This window comes from Mus pahari, chromosome 7, assembly GCF_900095145.1.
Source record: "Mus pahari chromosome 7, PAHARI_EIJ_v1.1, whole genome shotgun sequence".
Taxonomy (NCBI): domain Eukaryota; kingdom Metazoa; phylum Chordata; class Mammalia; order Rodentia; family Muridae; genus Mus; species Mus pahari.
The window spans coordinates 15732810-15755403 of NC_034596.1; the positions used below are offsets into that span (position 1 = coordinate 15732810).

The following is a 22594-nucleotide window of genomic DNA, read 5'->3' on the forward strand; positions in this document are numbered from 1 at the left end:
GAATTGAGCCAGGGTTCCCAGGGGTGCTTACCTCACCCTCGCCCTCACTCTCTCTGTCTCTGTCGGTCTGCCCCGCAGCAGGCCTAGCAGGGTTACCTAGCGGGGTTACCTTAACCTTGTGGTCACGGTAGGTGGCTGATCCCTTTTTAAGAGCAACACAGGAAGTTTGCTAAAGGTACAGAAATGATTTATTAATCTTTCAGCAAGTATGTTATCATGAACACAAATAATTCTCATGGCCCGGGGAACAATATGCAAGCAAGCTCTGGAATCCCTGCTCATAGAAGGGTGTGGCAGGGGTCCAAGGTCTGTGGTTTCAGATACTAGGGAAAAGAGCCAAATCTATGTGCCTGCTTGGGTCAGGACCCCAGCAGCAGCAGACAAAGACAGCTCCCGCGTGTATTCTTAAACTCTTCTGATCTAGAGAGCTTATTTATCTGGCCCTTTACAGTCAGGAACAACTTCTCCTTGTCATTCATATCACATACAGGACACTAGAAAAGCACACAGCCAGACCACTTCACCCTTTATCACTGTCTGTATAAGAGTAGAAAACACAGGGCAATTCAACCCTGTGTTCCCAGAGTAAGCCAGCCCCTAGCCTCCAGTGGGCCAGTAACTAAAGGATATGGGACGCTTGGCTTTATCCACTCTCAATCAGACCAAATGAGAGGGATTCTCAGAGTGCTGGGGTGGGGGTGGGGGTTCTCACTGACCATCCCTGAAGCTCCGTTCACCAGCACAGTTTCTCAGTGTCTCCCGGGAGCTCTGTTTCCCATACACATGGAAACCCTAGCAGGTTCTCTGGAGCAGTTGGGGACACAGAAGTCTACGGGTAAAGACACCACCAACTGGCAATCTAAGCCCCAAGGTGCAGGTAGCAGGTTCACTTGTGTCACTCAAACACACAGGGTGAGTAACATGTCCTACTTCACCTACAGGCAGAGAGTCCTTATGATCTGGCCCCATCCAGGGACATTGCAGGGACTCAGTCAGGAGAGCTACAATCAAGGAAAAGCTCCACCTAAGGGAAGGCTAGGCGTTTGTGATGGGCAGGGTCCCAGGAAGCTGAGGTCAGGGAAGGGCACCACTGGCTTCTGTTCTAGTTTGTGATAGCCATTCCTGCCAGAGTGTGCCATGTCTATGGCATTGCTCCAAGAAGCTGAGCACCCTCAGAAGCTCAGGGGCCGGGCCTTCAGCCGTGCCTTTGTCTTCAGGAGCCTTGGCTAGGATCCAGTCGACTTCAGATCTGGACACTGTGGGTGTGGGCTCAGTACATACACATGACTTGTATGTGTGTGTGTGTGTGTGTGTGTGTGTGTATGTGTGTGTATATGAGTGTGTGTGTATATATGTGTGTGTGTATGTGTATGTGTGTGTATGTGTGTGTATGAGTGTGTGTGTGTATGTGTGTGTGTGTGTATGTGTGTGTGTGTATGTGTGTGTGTATGTGTGTGTATGCGTGTGTGTGTATATATGTGTGTGTATGTGTGTGTATGTGTATGTGTGTGTATGTGTGTGTATGTGTGTGTATATATGTGTGTATATATGTGTGTGTGTGTATGTGTGTGTGTGTGTGTGTGTGTGTGTATCCACATGGACCTGAAAATGAAGGTGTCACACTTGCCTATCATGTACAATACCCTAGGTTCCATCCCCAGAGCATAAACTGAGCGTTGTAGCACACACCTATAATCTCAGTACTTTGTAGGTGGAAGCAGGAAAATCAGAAGTTCAAAGCCATCCTCAGCTGCATCTCAAGTTAGAGGCCAGCCCGAGTCACGTGAGACCCTCTCTCAAAAACAAAGGAAAAACAACATAAAGTTCCCAACTCCGTGAACTACCATCAGCTGCAGTTTCCGGCTGAGAAGGAAAGAGCAGGCAGGTAGGGCTCTAAGAACAATTTGGGGGGAGGGGGGCTCAGAAAAGCCTCTCAGTCAGCCAGGTTATCCTGGATATGCTCAAGCTATCTGCGGAGTGTGTGAGGGGGCCTGGGGAGCATACTGAACCCTGTGTGAAGGAAGCACTGTACCAACACGGCAGCTCCGCTCTCCCCAGGCATGGACCTACAGCTGTGGTACACACAGGCTTTCTCTCCTCTGAGACTCAAGGGCACTCTGCTTACCCTCCCACTCACCACCGAGTGCTGCTGGAGTGTACTCTGAGGAGGCATCCCTCTGCAGAGCTTGGAAGAAGGAACTGGAAAATGTCTGCCTAGGCAAGTGCCTTGAGAGTGCGGAACTGAGCCAGGTGCTGCCGTCACAGGACACCCGAGCCTGGAACACACTTTTGCAGAGCACTGGCCTGATGGTCCCAGACCTACGGGTTCCAGTTCAACACCAAGCTCTCAGTTTTGCCCCAGAGACAGAGGCTGACTTTTCCACAAAGTGTCTGTAGCCACAGTGTTTCAGATAAGCACCTGGGCTCCTAAGAGGACAGGGGTGCCAGGGGCAGCCTGAAATCTACAGTCAGCATGAGGAAGCTGGTGGCTGTGTAATCTGAGGCAGTGGCACTATCCACTCTAGGCACAGATGCTTCATCCTGGTGCCCCCTGCTTTGGCTGATCTGTGGCAAATCCACGGTGATCCCCTGGCCAGGCTACGCTCCAGCATCTCAGCTACTGTGGAGCGGACAAGCTCTTCCAGGACAGTGATCCAGAGGGTTGTGAGCTGTGTCAGGGAGTGGAGCTCAGGACATATGCCGTCTGAACTCAGCTGTGCCCGGCATGAGCTCAGGAGACGGGAAAGTGAGACTGACCCACAGAATATTGGAGAGCACATGTCAGCTGTCTAAAGAGCCCCTCCCACACCCCGGTACTCACATACTGTTGTTTCTTATCAGACAGCAACCTGGTCATCTCCTCCCTTTCTCTTTTAATTTCTTTTTCATCATAGTAAAATTCCCGGACAATGAACCTTAAAAAAAGCAACTAGAGCGGTAACTGGGCAGAATCCAGACGAGGCTGGCACCACCCAGGGATTCAACCCCAAACCTGGTGGAACCTATGACCCCACGCCCTTACTTGTTTTCTTTGGCTTTGACTTTGAAATCTTCAATCACTTTTCGGAAAAGAGTCACCGTGAAGAGGCCACCTTCATTGTCCTCGGCGATCAATCTAGGGAGAAGCATTTGTTAGCTGGATGATCTAGGATCACCCCCCCCCCCAGGCTCTGAGCTGAAGCTGGGCTCAGAGGAGCTCCTAGTCAACCTCAGAAGGCCATCCCCACTGGCAGTCAGGTTCCCTGGGCCTGGTGGCCTATGCTTCAGTCCTTGGCTAGGACCAGGACCTGGGAGCCTGTACGGGTGTCCTGTAACTTCCCACTGCCCACCCCTCCAGGCTCAGCCTGCAAGCTCCAGCAGAGTCTCTGGTTGGGAGCAGCAACTTGTTATGTCTTGTGCTCCTCAAATGGCTGACTGATATCACCAGCTCCCCACAGGGTCCCAGACACTGTTGCTGGCTATGCAAGTTCTAGTGAAGCAAGTGGCAGAAGCCATTCCACAAGGGCCACTCCACTTCCCATATCATGAAGCCCTAACTGGACACGTCACTGCCAGCATGTAGCACAGGCTGCTGGATTCACTGTCCTCAGCAACTTGGGAGACAGTGGTCAAAGCAAGAAGTCTTGAGGGCCTGGGCATGCCTGGTTGGCAGGTCCCCTCACTTGTGTCTCAGAGTCCATACCCATAGGAACTTTCCCTAAGCTTCAGACCTTTCCAGAATTGGTTGGTGCAGACTGCAGTACTCTTTTAATCACGAAAGGGCTGAGGTCTCTGCTCTGTGGCCCAGCACCCTGCCTAGCTGACCTTCCTCTAGAGGCAAAGCCTCAAGAACAGAAGACCTCTCTGCCTTCCAGGCAGCTCTTGTCTGGTGCTACCTGCCCCCAAAAAGAAGTGCCTCTTCAAGCTCAAGCCTAAGACCTTAGGCTGTGACTAATCTGTTCTTTACAAACCCACAATTTAGCTCCTGGTGGTCATGTCTTGGGAGTGAGTGGTATGCTCCCCAAGGCCAAGATCTCAGGGATGAACAGGTTGCAATAGGAAGGGGGCTAGGGTAGAATGGGGTTGGGGACTGAATAAGACAGGATGGAAGGGTACGATGTGATGGCATAGGGTGGGGTGGGATGTAATAGGATGGTGGGGAATCGGATGAAGTGGGGTGGGGTGAAGTGGGCAGCTCTGGGTGCAGTGTGATGGGGCAGATAATTGAGCTCATGTTATTTATGGCTCATTATAAAATTTCCTTTACAGCATACATAAAGGTGTATGATTTGAGATCACAAATAAGTTGCACATGGTTAAGAGTCCCCTAGGACAGCTCTGTACCTGCTGCTTAGTTAGTGGACAGCTCCTATCCTTGTTCTGCCTCTATGTCTTTGACTTTTCCAGAATCAGACACTTCCTCTTTTTCAGGTTGGTTTCTTTCCTTTAGTACTATGGATGTATATTTTCTTCATTTCATTCCATGTTTGATCTTTATTTACAGTGNCAAATAATATTTCATTGATATATTAGCATGCAAATAACTATCTACATACTCAAGGGCATCTTGGCTGTGTCTAAATTTGGGGCACTATGAATAAAATGCTAAACTCCTGAAGAAAAAAAAAAAAGAGAGTCCCCTAGGCGCTGTGCAGTTAACTAGGCTAGAGACCCCTAATCTCATGACACTGCAGGTGGTGACCCTGCGGGTGGTTTTTCTTGTCTCCTCGGTCCCTATGACTCTGCTATATTTTGGCATAGGCACTGAGACATTCTTGTCACGTGTTTTTTGATTCTTGATAAATGACATGGTTCTGTGTATCCCTGCTGTGGTAATGAGGATGGCCCCCACGGCTCGTATTATGTGAATGCTTAGTTACCATACAGTGGTGCTATCTAAGAAGGGTTAGGAGACACAGCCTTGTCGGGGTCTGTGTAACCTGTTGACGTGTGTCACTGGGGGTGAGCTTTGAGGTTTCAAAATCCTGTGTCAGGCCTGGTGTGCATGTGTTCATATTCTCCCCCTCCCTCTGTGTGTGTGTGTGTGTGTGTGTGTGTCTGTCTGTCTGTCTGTCTGTCTGTCTGTCTGTCTGCCTGCCTGCCTGCCTGCCTCTCTGCCTATGGATCAGGATGTAGCTCTGTGCTATTGCTTCAGCACCATGCTCCCTGCCATGATAAAAACTGGACTAAGCTTCTGAAAGCGTAAGTGAGCCCCAGTTAAATGTTTTCTCTTATAAGAGTTGCCCTGGTCATGGTGTCTCTTCACAGAAGCAAAACACTAAGACACCTGTCAACAACTAACATTTTGCCCATTCTCAAAGTGAGCTCTGATGTGTGCAGCTGAGTTGCTGGTTTCCCCATGGTTTTCCTCAGCCTACACAAGTTCAACCCACAAGTTCCTCCCCTTTGTTTTCGCTGTGCCCTCCTGATGTTCCTTTCTGACCCCAACTGGCCACACACTGGGACTGTTCTCCCTGCTCAGACTGCTGCCAGCCCCTGGGCTGCTGCTCTGTCCAGGCGTTTGCTGAACAATCTCTGCACCCATCTGCTTAGGCAGAGCAGAATGGATGTTAAGAAGAGAATACAGAGAAGACAGGCAGAGAACACATGGAGAGTCTCTGCTGAACACAGCCCAGAACAGTCTTTGCAGAGGAAGGACAGGGACATGGAGCTTTGAAAGACAACAGTGGACAGGAATCCACCAAGGTGACAAGAAGGAATTCCCAGCCACAGGGACTCAATGCACAGGTTCGGTGCTATGAGGTGTCCCGCCCTGACACGTGTCTGGTGCTCCACGAACACCTACACATTCCTTTCTGGGGACATAGAGGAAGCAAGGTCTCACTTACTTGGTTGACCGAGGGACCACCATGTCTGATAGGGACTCATATGTCTTCTGCCACTGTGTATAGCTTGACCTGTAGAGACACAGACCGTGGGGTGCTTTGGGAAGACAGGGCTTCTACTGTTTCAGTAAACTATTCTCCTGAAGACTGAAAGTCATGAGATAGAACCAGGGAGTGTCCCCAACATCCCAAAAGGTCCTGCTGTGGCCAGATGCCATGCTGAGCCCAGTGCAAGGGCCCAAGGACTTCCCAGAAGGTTCCCACGTGGAGAGCCCAGGTATTGGTATGTTTTGAAGGTCACTAATAATTATCTGATCCTGGCCCATGTGACCTGGGCCCAGGTGAACGGCCTTCTAGCTTCGGGTCAAAAAGAACGGTAGAGCTCAAAGTTCTTCTTATGGGCACAACACAAGAAGTACTGCCATTGCTGCCATCTCCCTATTTCTGTGGAGCCACTGGCCCTCCACAGTCCCTGTGCAGGAATGTCTGCTGACCTGTGGGCAGCAGGGCACAAGGGGCCCACCTTACTCTCGACAAGATCCAGGCACCCCACAGCCTTTCTATGTACATACTTGGGGACAATGACCAGGAGGGTTATGAGATATTCAGAATCAAGTACGAAGTCTTCCTTGCTGACAATATCGCTCAGTGTCCGAGTGAAGAGGTTCCCCCTGGAAGGAAGAGGGACAACAGATAAGACTGTTAGAGAGAAGATTGCCAATCCCATGTGTCCTATAGCATCCAGACAAACAGCAGGAAATGGAGCAGGCTCCCGGGAGTTTCTGAGCCCAGTCTGCCAGAGCCAGGTACAGCCAAATCGTAAGTGAGCTAGCACTTCTTCCCTCAGGGGCAGGGAGACTGGCAAAGCCTCTGCAGCTATCACCTGTCCCTCAAGGGGATGCTAAATTCAACACTTCAGTGACCTACACTCTCCCTAAAAGCCAACCCAAGTGCTGGGAGGGGAACTCAGGTGGCAGGAGCTAAAGTTATTCAAGTATCAAGACAGCAGCCAGGTCTCCGAGTTGCAGAGGACAGATAGAGCTAGATAGAGCTAGCTCCGTGTCACTTTACACTGTTTGGTCCAGCAGCTGGGGACACTCACCTGAAATAGCTTTGTCTATGCCACCAGTCCTGCCTAGGATGAAGAGCATGGATGGTACTCTTGCTATACTGTGCCTACCAAGACATGGTGACTACCCAGCCTGCAGAGTCCTAGCCAGAGAGCCCAGAGAGTATGGGGGCTGCAGTATTAGCCCACAGCTTCCCACTTCCCAGGCAGAGCCGAGGGCAAAGCCTCAAAGGCAGGAGAAAAATTCCATCCCTCAAGGGCTTCTCCTCTCCTGCCTGAACCAACACCACACAGCTGTGTGATCATGGACAAATGCCAGTGGGTCCCCTCCAGAGGCACCCTGGGCACAGCCACCTCTCACTAAAGCACACACATTAGCCCTCTAGGAGACCTATCTCTGGTTTATAGTGCACCCAGCCCAAAGCAACAACCCCACAGTTTGTTGAATGAGTAACTGTGACTTTTCAAGAGTAGAAACTGTTTCTGCAATGTTTGGTGAAGGAGGAGGAATCGGAGACTGTATGGGAGAAGAGAACATGGACCAGTCATCTGCTAAGGTCCCAATTCTCTTTTTTCCTCTTTGGTTTTCTGAGACAGCTTCTCTCTGTGTAGCCCTGGCTGCCCTCCCTCTGTAGACCAGGCAGGCTTCAAACTCACAGAAATCTGCCTGAGTGCTGGGACTAAAGGCATTCACCACCATCACCGGGCATCCCAATTCTCTTTCTAATCTGTGTGTGTGTGTGTGTGTGTGTGTGTGTGTGTGTGTGTTCCCGTGAGCCACAGAACATGTGTAGATGACAGAAGATAACTTGCAGAAGTCAGTTTCCCCCCTCTATCAGATGGAACCAGAGATTGAACTTAGATCATCATGCAGGTGGCAGGTACCTTAACCCACTGATTTGTCTTGCCAGCTGCCAAGCTGTCTATGACTTGGTGGTGAAGTGAGTGGGTGGCCCACCATGGTCTGGACTCCAGGCTCAGGAGGGACCAACTTATCCTGAGCTCAAGGCAACTCATGCCCACCTTATGACTAGTATCTGCCTTTGCTCATGTCCCATTACCCTGAGGCAACTGAACCTGACTTTCTCACCGCAGATGGACAGCAGCTTCAGCATCCCTTCTGTTTGGACTTGGGGTTTTTTTGGACATGTGAATGGTTTATTAGAATAATGAGCTCTCTTGCAGGCAGGAGGTAGTTTAAAGTAGAAACCCACTGGTTTCATACAGTACTCACACAATAGCTGCAGGCATGCTTACACGGCAGTTTCAGTCTTTGTGTGGTGGCCATGGCCAGAGCCATGAGGTCAGGTACAGAACTTTTCATTTAAAGAATCATAATGATGCTTAAAACTTTCCCGCCTTTTTGGGAGCATTTTTCCTTTTGAATTTTCAGATTAGGAATGGTCAACTTTTGTTTTCTTTTGTAACTAGCAAATCTAGCCTAGGGACCCTAAAGAGGGAAGTGTAACTGGCGGGACCAAAGGGAAGGAGGGAAACTGGCTCTGAGCTCCTGGGCCGTTCTGCTTTTCTGACCTCAGATTCAGGATCTAGAGGCAAGGGTTGGGCACTACTTCATGCTAATTGGCCCTATTCATCCTTCCCTCTCACATAGGAGCATGTCCAGGTTTGTATGTAACTATTTCTTCCTGGGTGCTTACTATCACCCCCACGATAGTCCCTGCCATGATGGCCCTGAACTTGCTTTTCTACTGATTCCACCATATTGGAGCCTGGTCTGTCAGGAGCCTGAACAAGACATTGTCCTTATAAGACAGTTTTATGGCTGAGTCCCTGCATCTGTCCACCCTGGGTGGCTGCTGATCCTATCTGCCCCTTGAAGACTGTTGGGCTCTAACATCCCACCCTACCTGTTCTCCTTGGAGAGGAGATGGAGTGAGAGGCCTGGGCAGACTCCCCAGAGCCACATAAGCTGAGTGAGGAGCAGGGAGGAAGGAAAGAAGAAACGAACAGGAGAGACACCATGCTCCTCTGTGTTCACAGGCAGGGCAGCCACCCTACCTGGCTCTGTTCTCTCTTCATCTACTCCAGGCTCCTAGTGCACGGCTCCATCTGTCCACCTGGCTCAGGAGCCACAGCCGTGGGGATCTTCCCCACACTAACCCTACCACATACACGCACAGATAAGGCAGTAGGCGCGGTACGCACGTGGATTTCTTCTCCAAGTTCTCCAGGTTGGCCTTCAGAACACTGTAGGTGGCTGTTCGGGACTTCAGGTCTGTCTCGATTTGTGCCAGTTGCTGGGAGGGAGGGGGGAGAGACGCTCCTGGTGACCTTGAGGAGTTAGTGGAACTCTTCAAACATCTCACCAAGCATCCATGGACACTTAACAACAAACAGTGACCAAGCCAGCCATGGGCGCTCATTCCTGTAAGTCCAGCACTTGGGAGGCAGAGACAGGAAGATCAGTTCGAGATCATCCTTCACTATATAGCTTAGGCTACAGGAAAACCTGACTCAGGGTAAAGAAAGAAGAAACAAAAGAAAAACAAAAAAGAAAAGAAAAGCAGCAACCTGCTGACTCAGCAGGGTGGTCTCATCTGTCTCCCTCCTGACTCTTCCAACCCCCAAGCATCTGGCGCTCTTAGTTTCCACATGGGGAGGCAGAAGGGGACAGGAACCTCACTTTATAGGTGCTGAGGTACCAGCCACACAGCTTGCCCAGTGAACACTAGCTTGGGCTCCTTCCTAGCAAGCAATGGCAGACCGGGGAAGCCCCACATCAACCTGCCTTGGCCCTGTTAGAGGGCAGCCAGTGATGTATCCTGTCTGCCATGCTCAGCTTCTCAGGCACCCACCTCTCCAGGCTTGACTGCAGCCTCCTCCCAAGCTGCAGGGCACAATGCCTGAGCACCTCTGTTCCCTGTCTTAGGCTCCACATCCACCCAGAGGAGGAATGTCACCTTTAGAGGAGCCCCAAGAACAGTTAGCCACAGCGAAGAGCAGTTGGAGAAGGCTACGGTAACTAAGCTGAGGCCAGAAAGCGACAAGCAACTCAAAGCCACAGGCTGAGCTCTGTGCTAATTTAAAGAAAGTTCTGCTCCCCCAAGGGCTCACAGAGATCTGGCCTTACAAAGACGCAGCACGACAGTGAACAATGCCCTGTAGCCATAACTGCAAAGAGGTGGGTGTGTGTTTGATATGCATGGATGCACGTCAGCTGACAGGCAGTGGTGGATACTTCACAACTGAGCATGTAGCCCGGTGGTTCTCAACCTGTGGATTGTGACCCCTTTGGGAGTTGAACGACCCTGTCATGGGGGTCACATATCGAATATCCTGTATGTCAGATTCATAACAACAGATATGAAGCAGCAGTGAAGTAACGTTATGGTAGAGGGGGAGGGATCACCACAGCATAAGGAACTGTATTAGAGGGTAGCAACATTAGGAAGGTTGAAAACCACTGCAGCCTTTACACACAAGACATCTGACCGTCTCCTTGCTACTGTTTGGCAGTGGGCTGTGGTGAGAGTGCTTGGCCCAGCAATGTGTGTCTATGCTCTAGGGCAGGGCACGATGCCGATGGAGGAGATGTTGAGATCATGAGATGAAACCCACAGCACTGTGGAAGCTCTGAGTTTAAATACTCAGAACAGACATTCAAAAAAGGCGGTCCTCTCTGAACCTTAGGCACCGGTCACTGTTAGAGAGGGAGAGGGAACAGGAGCTGAAACAGTAGCAGACTTTCAATGCCCTTGTCTTTGCATTGATTATGGGGATGAGATTGATCTTTTCCTTACATTTTAAAAACATTTTTCAGAACAGTTATATATTCCCAGGGCATTAGAAAAATGCTTCACAGAGATCCACGTGCTTTGTGGGGTTTTCTTCACTGATGGCATCCTACTGTGTCTGTACACTAGGCTACAAGGGCTGCACGGCTACACTATACACTCAAATCATACCACATGCCACACTCCAGGGGTGGTCACACCATCTGACTACAGGAAAAACTGCTATACGAACTGTAAAAAGCCCTTCCCACCACCTCAGAAGAACCAAGTGAGGCTGGGGCTGAGACACATGCTCTTGTGGCAACACGGACTGAAGACCCAGTCTCCCACAACCTCTGCCCTGCTGGCCTTGCAGGTTCCCTGTGGTGGAGAGTGGAGCCATGCACACACCCTGGACTAGAGGGGAGCCAGTTCTCCTCTGTGATTCTACTACTCTCTAACTCCCCCAAAGCCATGTCTAGTTGTTCTGGGACTGAAAATCCCAAGTTGGGATGCCCAACCTCATAAAGATGCATTCTCTAGCTCAGTGGCGGACAGGTGTGAGGCTCTCCTGAAAGCCACACTTGGCGCAATACCTAGGCTGCCCCTGTAGAAATACCTTTGAGAGCCTCTGCCTGATTGTCTTGGAAAGGGATGTAAGCCCAAGGAGCCACACCCAGATTCCCAAGAAACCTGAAGAAGATTCAAAGCCACCCTTCCTGCCCTGCCCTGCCTACTGCCCTCGGGGAAGCTCAGCTACTCCCTTAGAGAACAGGGCAGCTTTGTTCAGAGTAGAGCTGGGATCTCCCCAGCCATTGGGCCAGCCAGAGACATGACACAAATGGGGTTCTGTATGCATCAGCAACAGGGCAGGACACTCAGCTTTCACCCATGGTTAAAGCACATAGAAGCTGCCTTGGCTATGGGATGCCCACAGTGTCCATGCAGACCCCTCTGCTATGGGGCTTGTACACAGTGTGAGCGAGCTGGGCACCATGGCTTCAAAGATGGCACCCTGTCGTGCCTTGTTATCACAAGACACTTGGCACAGTGTGACTTAGATGTGGGGCTCCTCGGCCAAACTATCTTCTAAAACGAGTAGGTTTCTTCCTGAGGGAGCCAGGCTTGGTACCCAAGGCCTGTAACTGCAGTTACTAGGGAGGCTGAGGCAGAAGAGTCATGAGTTTAAGTCCAGCTTGAGTTACAAAGCTGGTTCAAGACCAGCTTGGTCAACTTAGTGAGACCCAGTCTCAAAATCAAAATTAAAAGGGGGCTGTGGTATAATGCTTAGTATGTGAAAGATTCTGGGTTCCAGATCCAGTACCACAAAATCAATCCATCAGCCATCAATCAATCATCCAAGGGGCACTGGGTTCCCATGGGCAGACTGAGGGAGGAAAGATCAAGCCTTCTTCCCATCATCCTTTTTGAAAAGAAGTAGGGGAGTGAACTAAATTGATGTCTGCGTCTGAGGTCAAAAGTCAAATGCCTCAGGCCCATCCAGGGGACTGCCCCGTGAGACTATGGCCAGTTCTCTGGGTGACAGGGATGGGAGATGAGTATATACAAGTCTCTCCTGGGTTCTAACGTTACCCAAAGCATGGTGAGAGGAGACCTACCTAGGGTCACTCAGGGACTAATGTCCCAACCCTTCGCCCTCCACCTTGTCAGAGTCCCAACCCCATGTGGCCAGATGTCTGCAAGCAGACTCTCCTCACCTTGGCCAGGGTGTCCACCACGCTCACCAGTGGCTGCTTAGCAGGATATTTGGCCATGTCCCACTCGAAGTGCGTCACGAAGGATGTCAGGTCAACTGGAAGAGCAAAGACAGCTTGGCAAGAGAACACAGCCTTCCTGCCTCCCAAGACTAAGACTGGAACCCAGAGCCAAGCCAAGCTGAGACAAACTGAGCTTGTCCCTCACACCGAGGATGCAGTCAGAGAGATGCTGAAGAAGAGGCATGGGCTCTGGACGTGCAGATGCTCCATGAGGGAGCAGTTCAGAGCCAATAGGAGCCACCAGCTTGCCATCAAAACACTCCAAAGCTGAGGGAAGGAAGGACACTGAAGCGAGTGAACTCTGAGTCCCATGGTGTCCCTTGGCAGCTTCTTCCTGGAGTTTGTTATGAAGCCTGCTCTCCCTAGAGGTTGAAACCAAGAAGGTAACATTCTGTGGCCACTGGTAACTTCACCTTTGATAGTTGTTTGGCTTACCCTCCTCAGCTGGGTTGATGCTGTTTTAGGGCATCCCAAAGGCACTCTGGAAAGCATCAAACCAGCCCCCAAAACCACACAGCCATGTCCTGTCACAGGTGCCAGCTGTTTGGGGGGATAGTCTCCCTGCTTCTTAAGCCCCAACAGAGCAAGACAATGTTAACCCACATCATCCACTTTAAGGAATACCACTCACAGCCCAGCCACACACTGGAGCTTGCTTGTGACTGGCTTTTCCACCTGGAGCCATAGGCACCATTCAGCACGTGCCTGTTGCAGTTTATTAAAACCAAACAAATTCCACTGTAAAGAAGGATGTCCCTGCCTACCCTAGCCAGCTGCTCAGTAGAGGAATGGGAGGAGCTGATGGTAGTCCAACAGAACTGAAAGCCTGGCTGATTATGATATTTAGGGGTGTTTTGTTTTTATATGTTTGAATGTTTGAGACAGTCTCACTGTGTATCTTTGGCTGACCTGGAACTCACTACGTATACCAGGCTGGCCTTGAACTCAAAGATTTGCCTCTTTGCTTCTCAGTGAGCCACCATGCTCAGCTGTGATACTTAGTTTTAATTGTTAACTAACACAATCTAGAATCACATGGGAAGAGAATCAGTGAGGGACTGACTGGATCAGGCTGGCCTGTGGGCTTGTACGTAGATCATCTTGATTAAGTCATTGATGTGGGAAGACCCAGTCCACTATGGGCAGTGCCATTCCCTTGGTTGGGGTTCTGGACTGTAGAAGTGCAGAGGGGGAATTGAACCTGAGAAGTACACATGAATTATTTTCTCTCTATTCTTGACTGAGGCTATGACTAGCTGATTCAAGTTCCTGCCTCGACTTCCCTTCAGGGATGCACTGTGACCTTTGTCAGGAAAGTAAACCCTTTCTTTATTAAAGTAGCTTTTGTCACTTTTTTATTATCACAAATGAAACTAGGACACTGGTTTAAGCCCCAGAACCCAAGCAAGAGAGAAACTGAGTCACTGTTCCTCCCTGAGAAAGTGGTCAGACCACTACCTCTTATCAGCTTGCTTGTTTTGTTATGAGACAATGTCTCACTATACAGTGCCAGCTAGTCTGGGTGGGACTCACTCTGTAGACCAGGCTGTAATCAAACTTCCAGACATCCACCTGTCTCTGCCTCCCAAATGGTGAGATTAAAGGCGTGCACCCTCCATCTGGCCTAAGGGATTAATTGATTAATTATACTCTGCAGATCCAGAGAGTTCTCTCTCTCTCTCTCTCTCTCTCTCTCTCTCTCTCTCTCTCTCTCTCTCTCTCTCTCCTTCTCTTTTGAGAATTCTTTGTGTGGCCTACCCTGGCCCCTGAACTCCTGGGTTCAAGCCATCCTCCTGCCCCAGTCTCCCAAGTAACTGGAATGACAGGTACACAATACCACCCTTTCCTGGGGTGGGGGGATCCCACACAGGGTCCATACATGCCATCCCTTCCCTGTGTGTGCTTGTCCTTAAACACATGGAGAGAACCTGCCATCACCCTGTGAACTTGTGCAGAGTCTGGCTCCCTGCTCTTGGGAATTCAGGGCAGACACCCTTCCCTTGCACCCCCAAAGTGCTCACATGTGTGCAGGGACAGTTAGGTAAGTAATGGTGGCAATGGTGAGAGACAATATCAGGTTCCCAGAGAAGCCACCATGGCTACAATTGGACAGGGACCCTGAAGAAGCTGACAGACAGAGGCTGCTGTGTGTGGCTGTGAGAGGGACAAGGGTCAAGGGTCAGAATGACCATGGTGGGCACTTGGGAGGGTAACGTTAGGAGTCTGGATGAAGCTCCTGGAGTGGGGAGAAGGGCAGGAGCTTGGCAGGAAGACAGATGAGGCGTGAGGTCACCTCTGTGCCTTCCTGCCTGGAGCCGACATGGAGAAGTAGGGCAGGACTATACACAGTAGGAGAGTCCACCCTGGAAGTGGATGGAAGCCAATGGGGGTGCGGGAGAGGAGAAAGCTGAGAGGGGCCGGAGAAGCTCTGGGGGTAGAAAGGAGGAGACCCACTCAGCAGGATGTAGGGACAATGACACACAGGCCATTAAGTAAAGTGATACCCACATTCCTAGGCTGGGTGGCTAGGCGGAGGGAGGGACACTAATTTACCTGGGAACCACGGAGCAGAGGAAGGGACAGGGCAAAGAGGCTGGATTCAGTTTGGGGGAAGCCCAACTTTGAAGATGGAGACCAATTAAAATTCAAGTGGGAAGTGGCCCTGGTACTCAACAGGCAGGAATGCCTTAAAATAACACAGATGTTGGTGCTGACCAGTAAGGAGATGTGGACCGAGGCTTACCTTGGGCCCGGAAACATGAATCATCTCATCTCATGTACTCTTCAGCCCTATTGAGGAATGTCATTGTCTCCATGGGGAAACTCCAGCCCACAGTAAGATATACAAGCTCCATTACAGCAGGAAGAAAGGAAACAGTGCACCCAGCACCCTGTCCATTACGAAGGAAGGCCCTCGGTTCCTCACCCCATCACATCCAACTCCCCACCCTTGCTGTCACCTCCAGCGTCAGGGTATAGCTAAGCTGCAGGGGGAAGAAGGCTCTCTCTTCACCAGTCCCTGCACAAGATCCACACTCTTGATTTTTTTTTTTCAGAGTGGTTGGACTTGGCAGAGGCTGTAGAGAGAATCTCTATGTGTAACCACACTTTAACCATACAGTAACCACACTGGTGTTAGAATTTACAGAAAATCTCTAAGATGCTGGGGCGTAGAACACCTGATGAGATTCACGTTCTTGAAGAGGGGACATCAGAGAGCTCTGCCCATGCCCATGGTCTCCCAACACGCAGCCAAGGAAAGACTATGAGGATACAAGACAGTGGCCTCCCATAACCAGGCAGGGTCCTCATTAGAACCTGAACCACCTGGCCAGGTGTGGTGGGGCATGGCCATAATCTCAACTCTCAGAAGGTTAAGGCAGGAGGATTGCTTTGAATGCGAGCCTAGCCTGAATTACATGGTGAGTTCTAGGCCAGCCTGGACCCCAGAGTGCGGATGTGTTGTGGAAGTCCCCCAGTGTGTGGAATTTGGGGGGGTGGTCTGATTAGACTGGGAGATATTAATCTAGGTTTTAGCATTAGGACAAATTTTGTCCTTACCATGACCCAAAAGCTAAACAAGGTCACAAGAAACCTCCTAGAGATAGCATTGCTAATTGTGAGAGAGCATTGGGCAAGAGAAAGACCTCCCACTGGTGACCTTAAGCCTTTCCTGAAAGTGAGGAACCAGCAGCCAGAACAGATGTCACAGTGATGTGTTTTCAGGGCCACTCCCTCTCCACCCTCGCTGTCACCTCCAGTCATGTCACCCTTCCACCCAGGCCATGTAGTAGCCTACCCCCTCTGCCAGCCGCTCTAATGAGTCACTACTAAGGTTGGATCTGCTGCCCTAACTGACCCCTTCCCTCAGCGTCTCCAGAGCCCATCACAGGGCCCCACAGAACCCAGTGCTCCACAGAATGCTCAAGACACCGACAGCCATGCTCATCACACCCAAGATAGCCGTGGGAATGTACACTCTTCAGGCTGCTTAGCAGAGACACTTCAGAGCAAGCTCTGCTCTCTATGCTTTGCCAAGTCCAAGGGCTCTGTGGCTTCCCCGTTCTACCGCGGGGTGCTGAGCACTGTGGGTCTCTTTTCCACCGCCTGTGAACTCCCAGGGGCACTCTGGAGGATGACTAATGATCTGCAGGAGCTCAGTGGGCCTCTGGATTGGTAGCTATACTCTCTTTATCCTTGATCCTCTCCCATGTCTCCCACTTCAGTGCTAGCTCTGGACGCTAACCTTTGCTCCAGATCACAACCTGAAAGTCCTTCCTGTCTATACCTTGGGCAGGAATATTGTTCCAGAGTGGCCTTTGCCACCCCAGCCTTCCTACCTTTTCAAAACCTACTCCCCAAAGGCGGCTGCCTCTTAAGCAACAATGACTTCATCTGAAAAACCGGGCCAAGGCCTTGCCAGCATACAGAATTCTGACTACACAGGCGGCAGGCCAATTCCTGGCTAGCCCGACAGGTCTTCCGAGGTCCAAGCCAGACACGTGCCTGTCTGCTCTGCTTCTTCTGGATTCACATGGGTCTAGGTCTTACCATGCTCCATCCTCAGACAAACAAAAGTAAAGGCTAAGATCCTAGAATGTGACTGTCCACTGCAAGTGAGAAAAGTAAATCCCAGAGAACTGCCCAGCCAAGGTCAGGATGGACTACAAGGCATGACCAGATCTGACCACTTCAGGCCTTCAATCCCCTAAATTCCCCAAAGGACATGGGATTAAAATCCCATTTGCAGAATAACTAAGAACTGTAGGAAATTCTATCCCCAATCTGAGGGTACCCTGCAGAAGAAAAGGCTTCTGGGAGACTTTGGGTTGAGTGAAGTTTAAAAGGTCTCTTGACCCTAGCTGGACTTTTTGGGAGGCACTGATGCTCAGATGTATGGTCAAGGTTGGGCTTCTCCTGCAGGCACTGCCTCATGGTGCTGGTAGGCTTTTGGCAGGGTTGGTTCACAAAGCATGCTCAGAAATAGCTTTAAAGTGACTGGGACTAACACACAGAGGCCTTGCAGGAGGTCTAGAGATAATGATACATGCTAACCAAGCAACAAAGACCAGGTTTCCTCTGTTTCTTAGTATGCAGTCTCTTAGAAACAGTGCACCCAGACAGGATAGATCCCACACAGAACAGTCGAGTAGCATCGACTTTGAGATGAGAGCTAAGTGTATGGGTTTGTTTGCTTCCCATGGTTTGTTTGGTTTAGTGCCCTATTAGGGTGGAACTCGGGGTCTGGCACTTTGCTAGGCAAACACAGCCGGGGATCCCTCTCCCAGCCCCGGACCATGTGAGCATTTTGATCAACATTTGAGCGTATGCTTAAATCCTCATTCTTCCTTCTCACTCAGAAGTCCTGTTGAGATTTTAATGCAGAAAAGAACCCTCCTTAGCCTCTCAGTCGGAGGCCCTTCAGGTCACCTGCTAGGAAACAGGATCACTTGGTGAACTTCATAGAGTCTTCTGTTCTTAGCATTTTTATTCATTCTGAAATGACTGTCTTAGCCTGAGGATGTAGCTCAACGTAGCCTGGCATGTACAAAGACCAGGGTTTCATCTCCAGCACCACATGAACCATAAGCCAGGTGTAGTGGGGCACACCTGTCAATCCTAGCACTTGAGAAGTGGAGACACACTGATCACCCAAGCTATATAGTACACTTGAGACCAGCTTTGGCCATGTGACATTGTCTCAAAAAGTAAAATGAAATAATAGTGTCTGCTCTTTCATTCTACCAGTTACAGCAGTCGAGGAAAAAACAAACAAACAAACAAAGTCAGCAGTCCCTTCTGTCACACCAGGAGGAGCCTATTCTAGAAGACTCATAATGTGTACAAACCTCATCCAGGCCACATGAGCAAGGCCTGGCATCTAAGCTGACAACCTTAGAGAGCAGGTGGGACACCAGAGACAGGCTTTAAGACCAGGAAGATAACAAGCAAAAGGATGCTGAGCTTCACCGGAACCCCACGATGTCAATGCAGCCCAGTTTCCAGGTAGCATGCAGGTTGCTCAGGAGAGCAGAGGGGGACGGGAGGGAAAGGAAGACAGGAATGAAACAACTTTGAGCTGCATCATCTGGGAATGGTGACCAAGCTCTAAAGTTGTTGCTTGAGAAACTGCTGAGCCCTGATCACTCTACCCAATAACCAGCCTGAGGCCCCGCCCTCCCAGGGGCATGCAGCAGCACACTGGGCACGTGCACAGAAAAAGACACAACCTACTCTTTAAACATTTCATCTTTTCCTTCAGACCTGAAACATAATATAAGATGGGGTTATTAACCACAAAGACATGTGAATCCAGAATGGGGAGAATGAGTATTTCCATTTGCCGCCTTAAGCCAGAAAATGCAGAAGCCTTTTAATGTTAACAGGGGCATGTGTGCATGTGTGTGATACTTATCCCAAATGATATGATTGTAAATATGCTCTTATTCTCATGTAGAGAGTTACAGTTAATTTCCTCTACAGATAGGTAAATATTTAATTCTAGAGTTTTTCACAGTGTCCAGGGCTTGGGGTGTGTGTGTGTGTGTGTGTGTGTGTGTGTGTGTGTGTGACTTTTATATACATTCTGAGACAGAGTCTTAAATAGCTTGGTCTGTCCTTGAACCTACTAAGTATCTCAGGGTGACCTTGACAGCCTGATCTTCCTCCCTACACTTCCCCAGTGGTGGACTTACATGTGTACACCTCCCTACACTTCCCCAGTGGTGGACTTACATGTGTACACCTCCACAACTGGACTCCAAAGTCTCCAAGTTATTGCTACACATTGAAAAATACAGCCCAAATGGCATGTACGCATTTAACAGCCAAAACAACACTGGATGGTATAGGATTATGTGTCTATCAGCACAATTTTGGACCGGGAAGTGTTTAGATGCAGCCCCGCGCTCTCTGGCTGGAGGCATTACTTGGCACACGTGGCCACATCTCACACTTTGGTGGGTAAAATAAAAATAATAAGTGGGTGGAAATGTGGGACAGTAAGGGTTAACAGAGCTGGGTGTTTAGAGCTTCCACTGTGGCCATGGTGAGGGAAATGGCCCCTGGGAAAGAAGAACTGTGGTGGACCTACCTCCATTAGCCAGGAGGTTCTCGTGTACTTTTCCCTTGGAGTCTTCCATGACCTCCACCACACTCTGCGCCATTCTCTTTATGAGGCTTTGAGGAGAGAAGAAAAAGCCAGTGAAGTGAGGAGCTGCTGGCAGGCCCACTCCACCCATCCTGCTGGCAGAGAAAGGAGCCCTCACAGCCTCTGGGGGCAGCAATTTAGCAATCTGTAAGGAGAGACTTAAAACACTAAGAACCTTTGAACCAGTCATTCCACTTCTGGGAAACCATCTTGAGGAAACAGGAAAAATAATAGAGAAAAGCTTTCTGAACAAAAATATGTTCTTTGCGGCACAGTTGCTGACAATAAGAAATTGGAAGCAACCTGGAGGTTCAACAATAGAGAATTGTTTGAGGATGGTCTATCCAGCAGAGGGATTATTAGGCAGACATTTAAAATAAGATTTACAAAGAATTTTAAATACTGTGGAACAAGGCACGCATTATAATGTTCGATGGAAAAACACAAGACAGAAACTTAGACAGTAAGACGCTCACTGGCTGTGCTATGGCAAATATTTCTACTTGATACTTTTCAAAATTATAATCTGGTAGTCATTTTATAAAAAAGCCAAACCCTGGGCCTCCAATAAACATACTAAAAGAACTCAAACCATATACCAGATCACAGACGGGGGATGCAATACATTCTCTTTCATTCTCTCTCCCCTCATTCTCTCCCTTGCTCTCTTTCTCCCTCACCATACTCCAATTGATACAAGGTCTCCTAAACCCCAGGATATCCCCAAGGTTACTATGTAGTTAAAAATGACCTTGAACTTCTGATCCTCCTGTCCTCATCTCCCCAGTGCTGGGAATGCAGTCATATATATCCCTATGCCTAGTTTTTGTGGTGCTGGGGATTGAACCCAGGACCTTGTACTCTACCAACTGAGTTATGTCCCCAGATCCAAGTCTCCCATCATTGGCAGGCACAATTCCCACTGACCACTCATAGTGTGGAACCTCGGACCTGCCAAAGAAAGTGAGGCAGAAGAACACCTTGAAAGACCCTGCTGTTGAGAGCAAGAAAGGGAAAGAAGGTAGGCATGGTTCCTTGACCAAAGTAATAGAACTGATAGCTGATCGAAACTAGAAGACACAAGAATAAAAGGGACAACCACAGCACCTGCCTAACATGTGTGAGGCCCTGGGTTTGATCCTCAGCGCTGCTAAAACTATATAAACAAGCAAGCCAACAAGTCAACGGGGCTAAAGATATAGCTCAAATACTTGCCTCGCAGCTACAAAGCTCTAGTTCAATCTCCAGCACCTTAAAGAATATGCAATGCCAGCACTCTGGATGGGAGTGGAGGCAGGAGAATCAAAAGTTCAAAGTCATCCCTGGCTACTTAGTAAAGTTGAGAGATACATAAGACTGGGTCTCAAAAATAAGTAAGCTTAGTCATGGAGGTGTACCCTTTAATCCCAGCATTTGGGAGTCAGAGGCAGGGGAATTTTCAATTTGAGGCCTGCCTAGTCTGCATAACAAGTTGCAGGCCAGCCAGGGCTACATAGTGAGACGCCAGTTACGCATTCTTCCAGGGTCTACCCCCCACGTGGGTCATGTGCTCAAGGCTTCTCTTGACATTGACTCTTATCTGTAGATGTCAACAGGTGTCAACTTTTCAATTTTCCTGTGATCATTGGTTTAGCCTCGCAAGGCTTCTAGGAAGTTGAGTATTATCTCATTTCTTAGATGAGGAAACTGAAACAATTATCTCCCCCTCAAGTGTCTGCGAGTAGGCTTCAAAGACAAGGCTCTTGGCTACTATGTCATGCTGCTCTGTGGCCTGCCCTGCATTTCAATGCCCACCAGTGTCCCTGCATCTCTTTAATTAGAGGTTAACAGTCTCACTTTGGATAGCACTGGCCACGAACCTAGCTAAGCTCTTTTCTGGGCCTTAGACTGGGGTGGTACCAACAGTGTCAAAGGTTCTTTCCAGAGAAAAGGATGCAATCCCAGGTGTTGCCGTGAGAGACCTAGAGATGTGCTCTGGGTGCCTGGCTGATTGGTCTGGGTTCTCTGCCCTCTGGCTTCCAAGTGGGTTCAGCAGATCAAAGGGAGACCTAATGTCTAGCCTGGTTCCCTCCGGCAGAGCTCTCAGCTCTTGCAGCCTCAGGGTTGTCTCAGCCCAGGTCCCTTCATTGTTTGGTAAGACTCTGCTACAGTCCCACATAACCTTGGGCCTCTTTGTCACAAGAAGACCTCCTCCAGTTACCCTAAAATGGGTGTGCCACCTGTCATCTGCTAGGACTCCAATTCAGTAAGAGATTTTATATACTAACTAATCAGCTACTGTGCACCTAGCACTATGTAGGTGCTGAGACTAAGCAAAGGCCCTGCTGTCACAGAACTTCAGTTTCAGTGCTACTGAAAGTTCCTTTTCTTTTTTTTCAAATCACCATAGTAACACATGCAAGTTGATCCTATTACTGTAGCCACTGCAACCTATTCAGTAATTACCTATTTACATGAAGGTGGTAAGACTCTGACGGCTACCATATCACCTGGCTCAGCAGTTGCTCAGCAATGTCTGTTGGATGAACAAACAAAACCAGCACGTGACAGCACCTCACCTGGCCGTGATTTTTCTACTGGTCTCCATCTGAGCCCCTTTGAAGTGTATCGCTGCAGCAAATGTGGTCCCTTGGCACGTACCTGGGTTCTGGAACATCTCAGAATCACATGCTCCGATGAAGCTCAATGGCTAGGAAAGTCTCTTGTTCCACAGAACAAAAGCAACTTGCTGTGATCAGAAACTGCAGTCCCCAGAGAATTACCATGTCACCTAACCAGAACGTTGTTTTTCTCAGCAAAAGGAATGTAAGGGTCTCGTGCCATTTTCAGATTTCCTTTTCTCTCTTTACACTACGTGTGTGTATATCCCTTTCATGTCAGAAGCGAGCAGCTTCCGCATCTACAGTGTAGAATCCCATCACCCTGCCCTGCCACAAGGCATTCCATAATGCTAGGTTGCTTCTCGTTTGAATTGATGTTGCAATGATCCATACATTTTACCCTCTTGTACAGGTGGTGTGTGTGTGTGTGTGTGTGTG

General features: G+C 49.4%; 1 protein-coding gene across 2 annotated transcripts in view; it reads right to left on the reverse strand.

Moving 5' to 3' along the window:
• Atp6v1c2 (ATPase H+ transporting V1 subunit C2) overlaps positions 1-22594 on the reverse strand; it is a 39069-nt gene that overhangs the window by 3501 nt on the left and 12974 nt on the right. Inside the window, exons 4-11 of one of the 2 annotated variants that reach the window (XM_021202736.2) lie at positions 19500-19585; positions 12347-12441; positions 9061-9152; positions 6398-6496; positions 5829-5897; positions 3023-3115; positions 2822-2915; positions 32-169 (exon numbers count right to left, since the gene is read on the reverse strand). In XM_021202736.2, the coding sequence (XP_021058395.1) occupies positions 32-169; positions 2822-2915; positions 3023-3115; positions 5829-5897; positions 6398-6496; positions 9061-9152; positions 12347-12441; positions 19500-19585 (766 nt within the window). The remainder of the gene's footprint in view (positions 1-31; positions 170-2821; positions 2916-3022; positions 3116-5828; positions 5898-6397; positions 6497-9060; positions 9153-12346; positions 12442-19499; positions 19586-22594) is intronic. The other variant, XM_029540769.1, reaches the window with a different exon arrangement.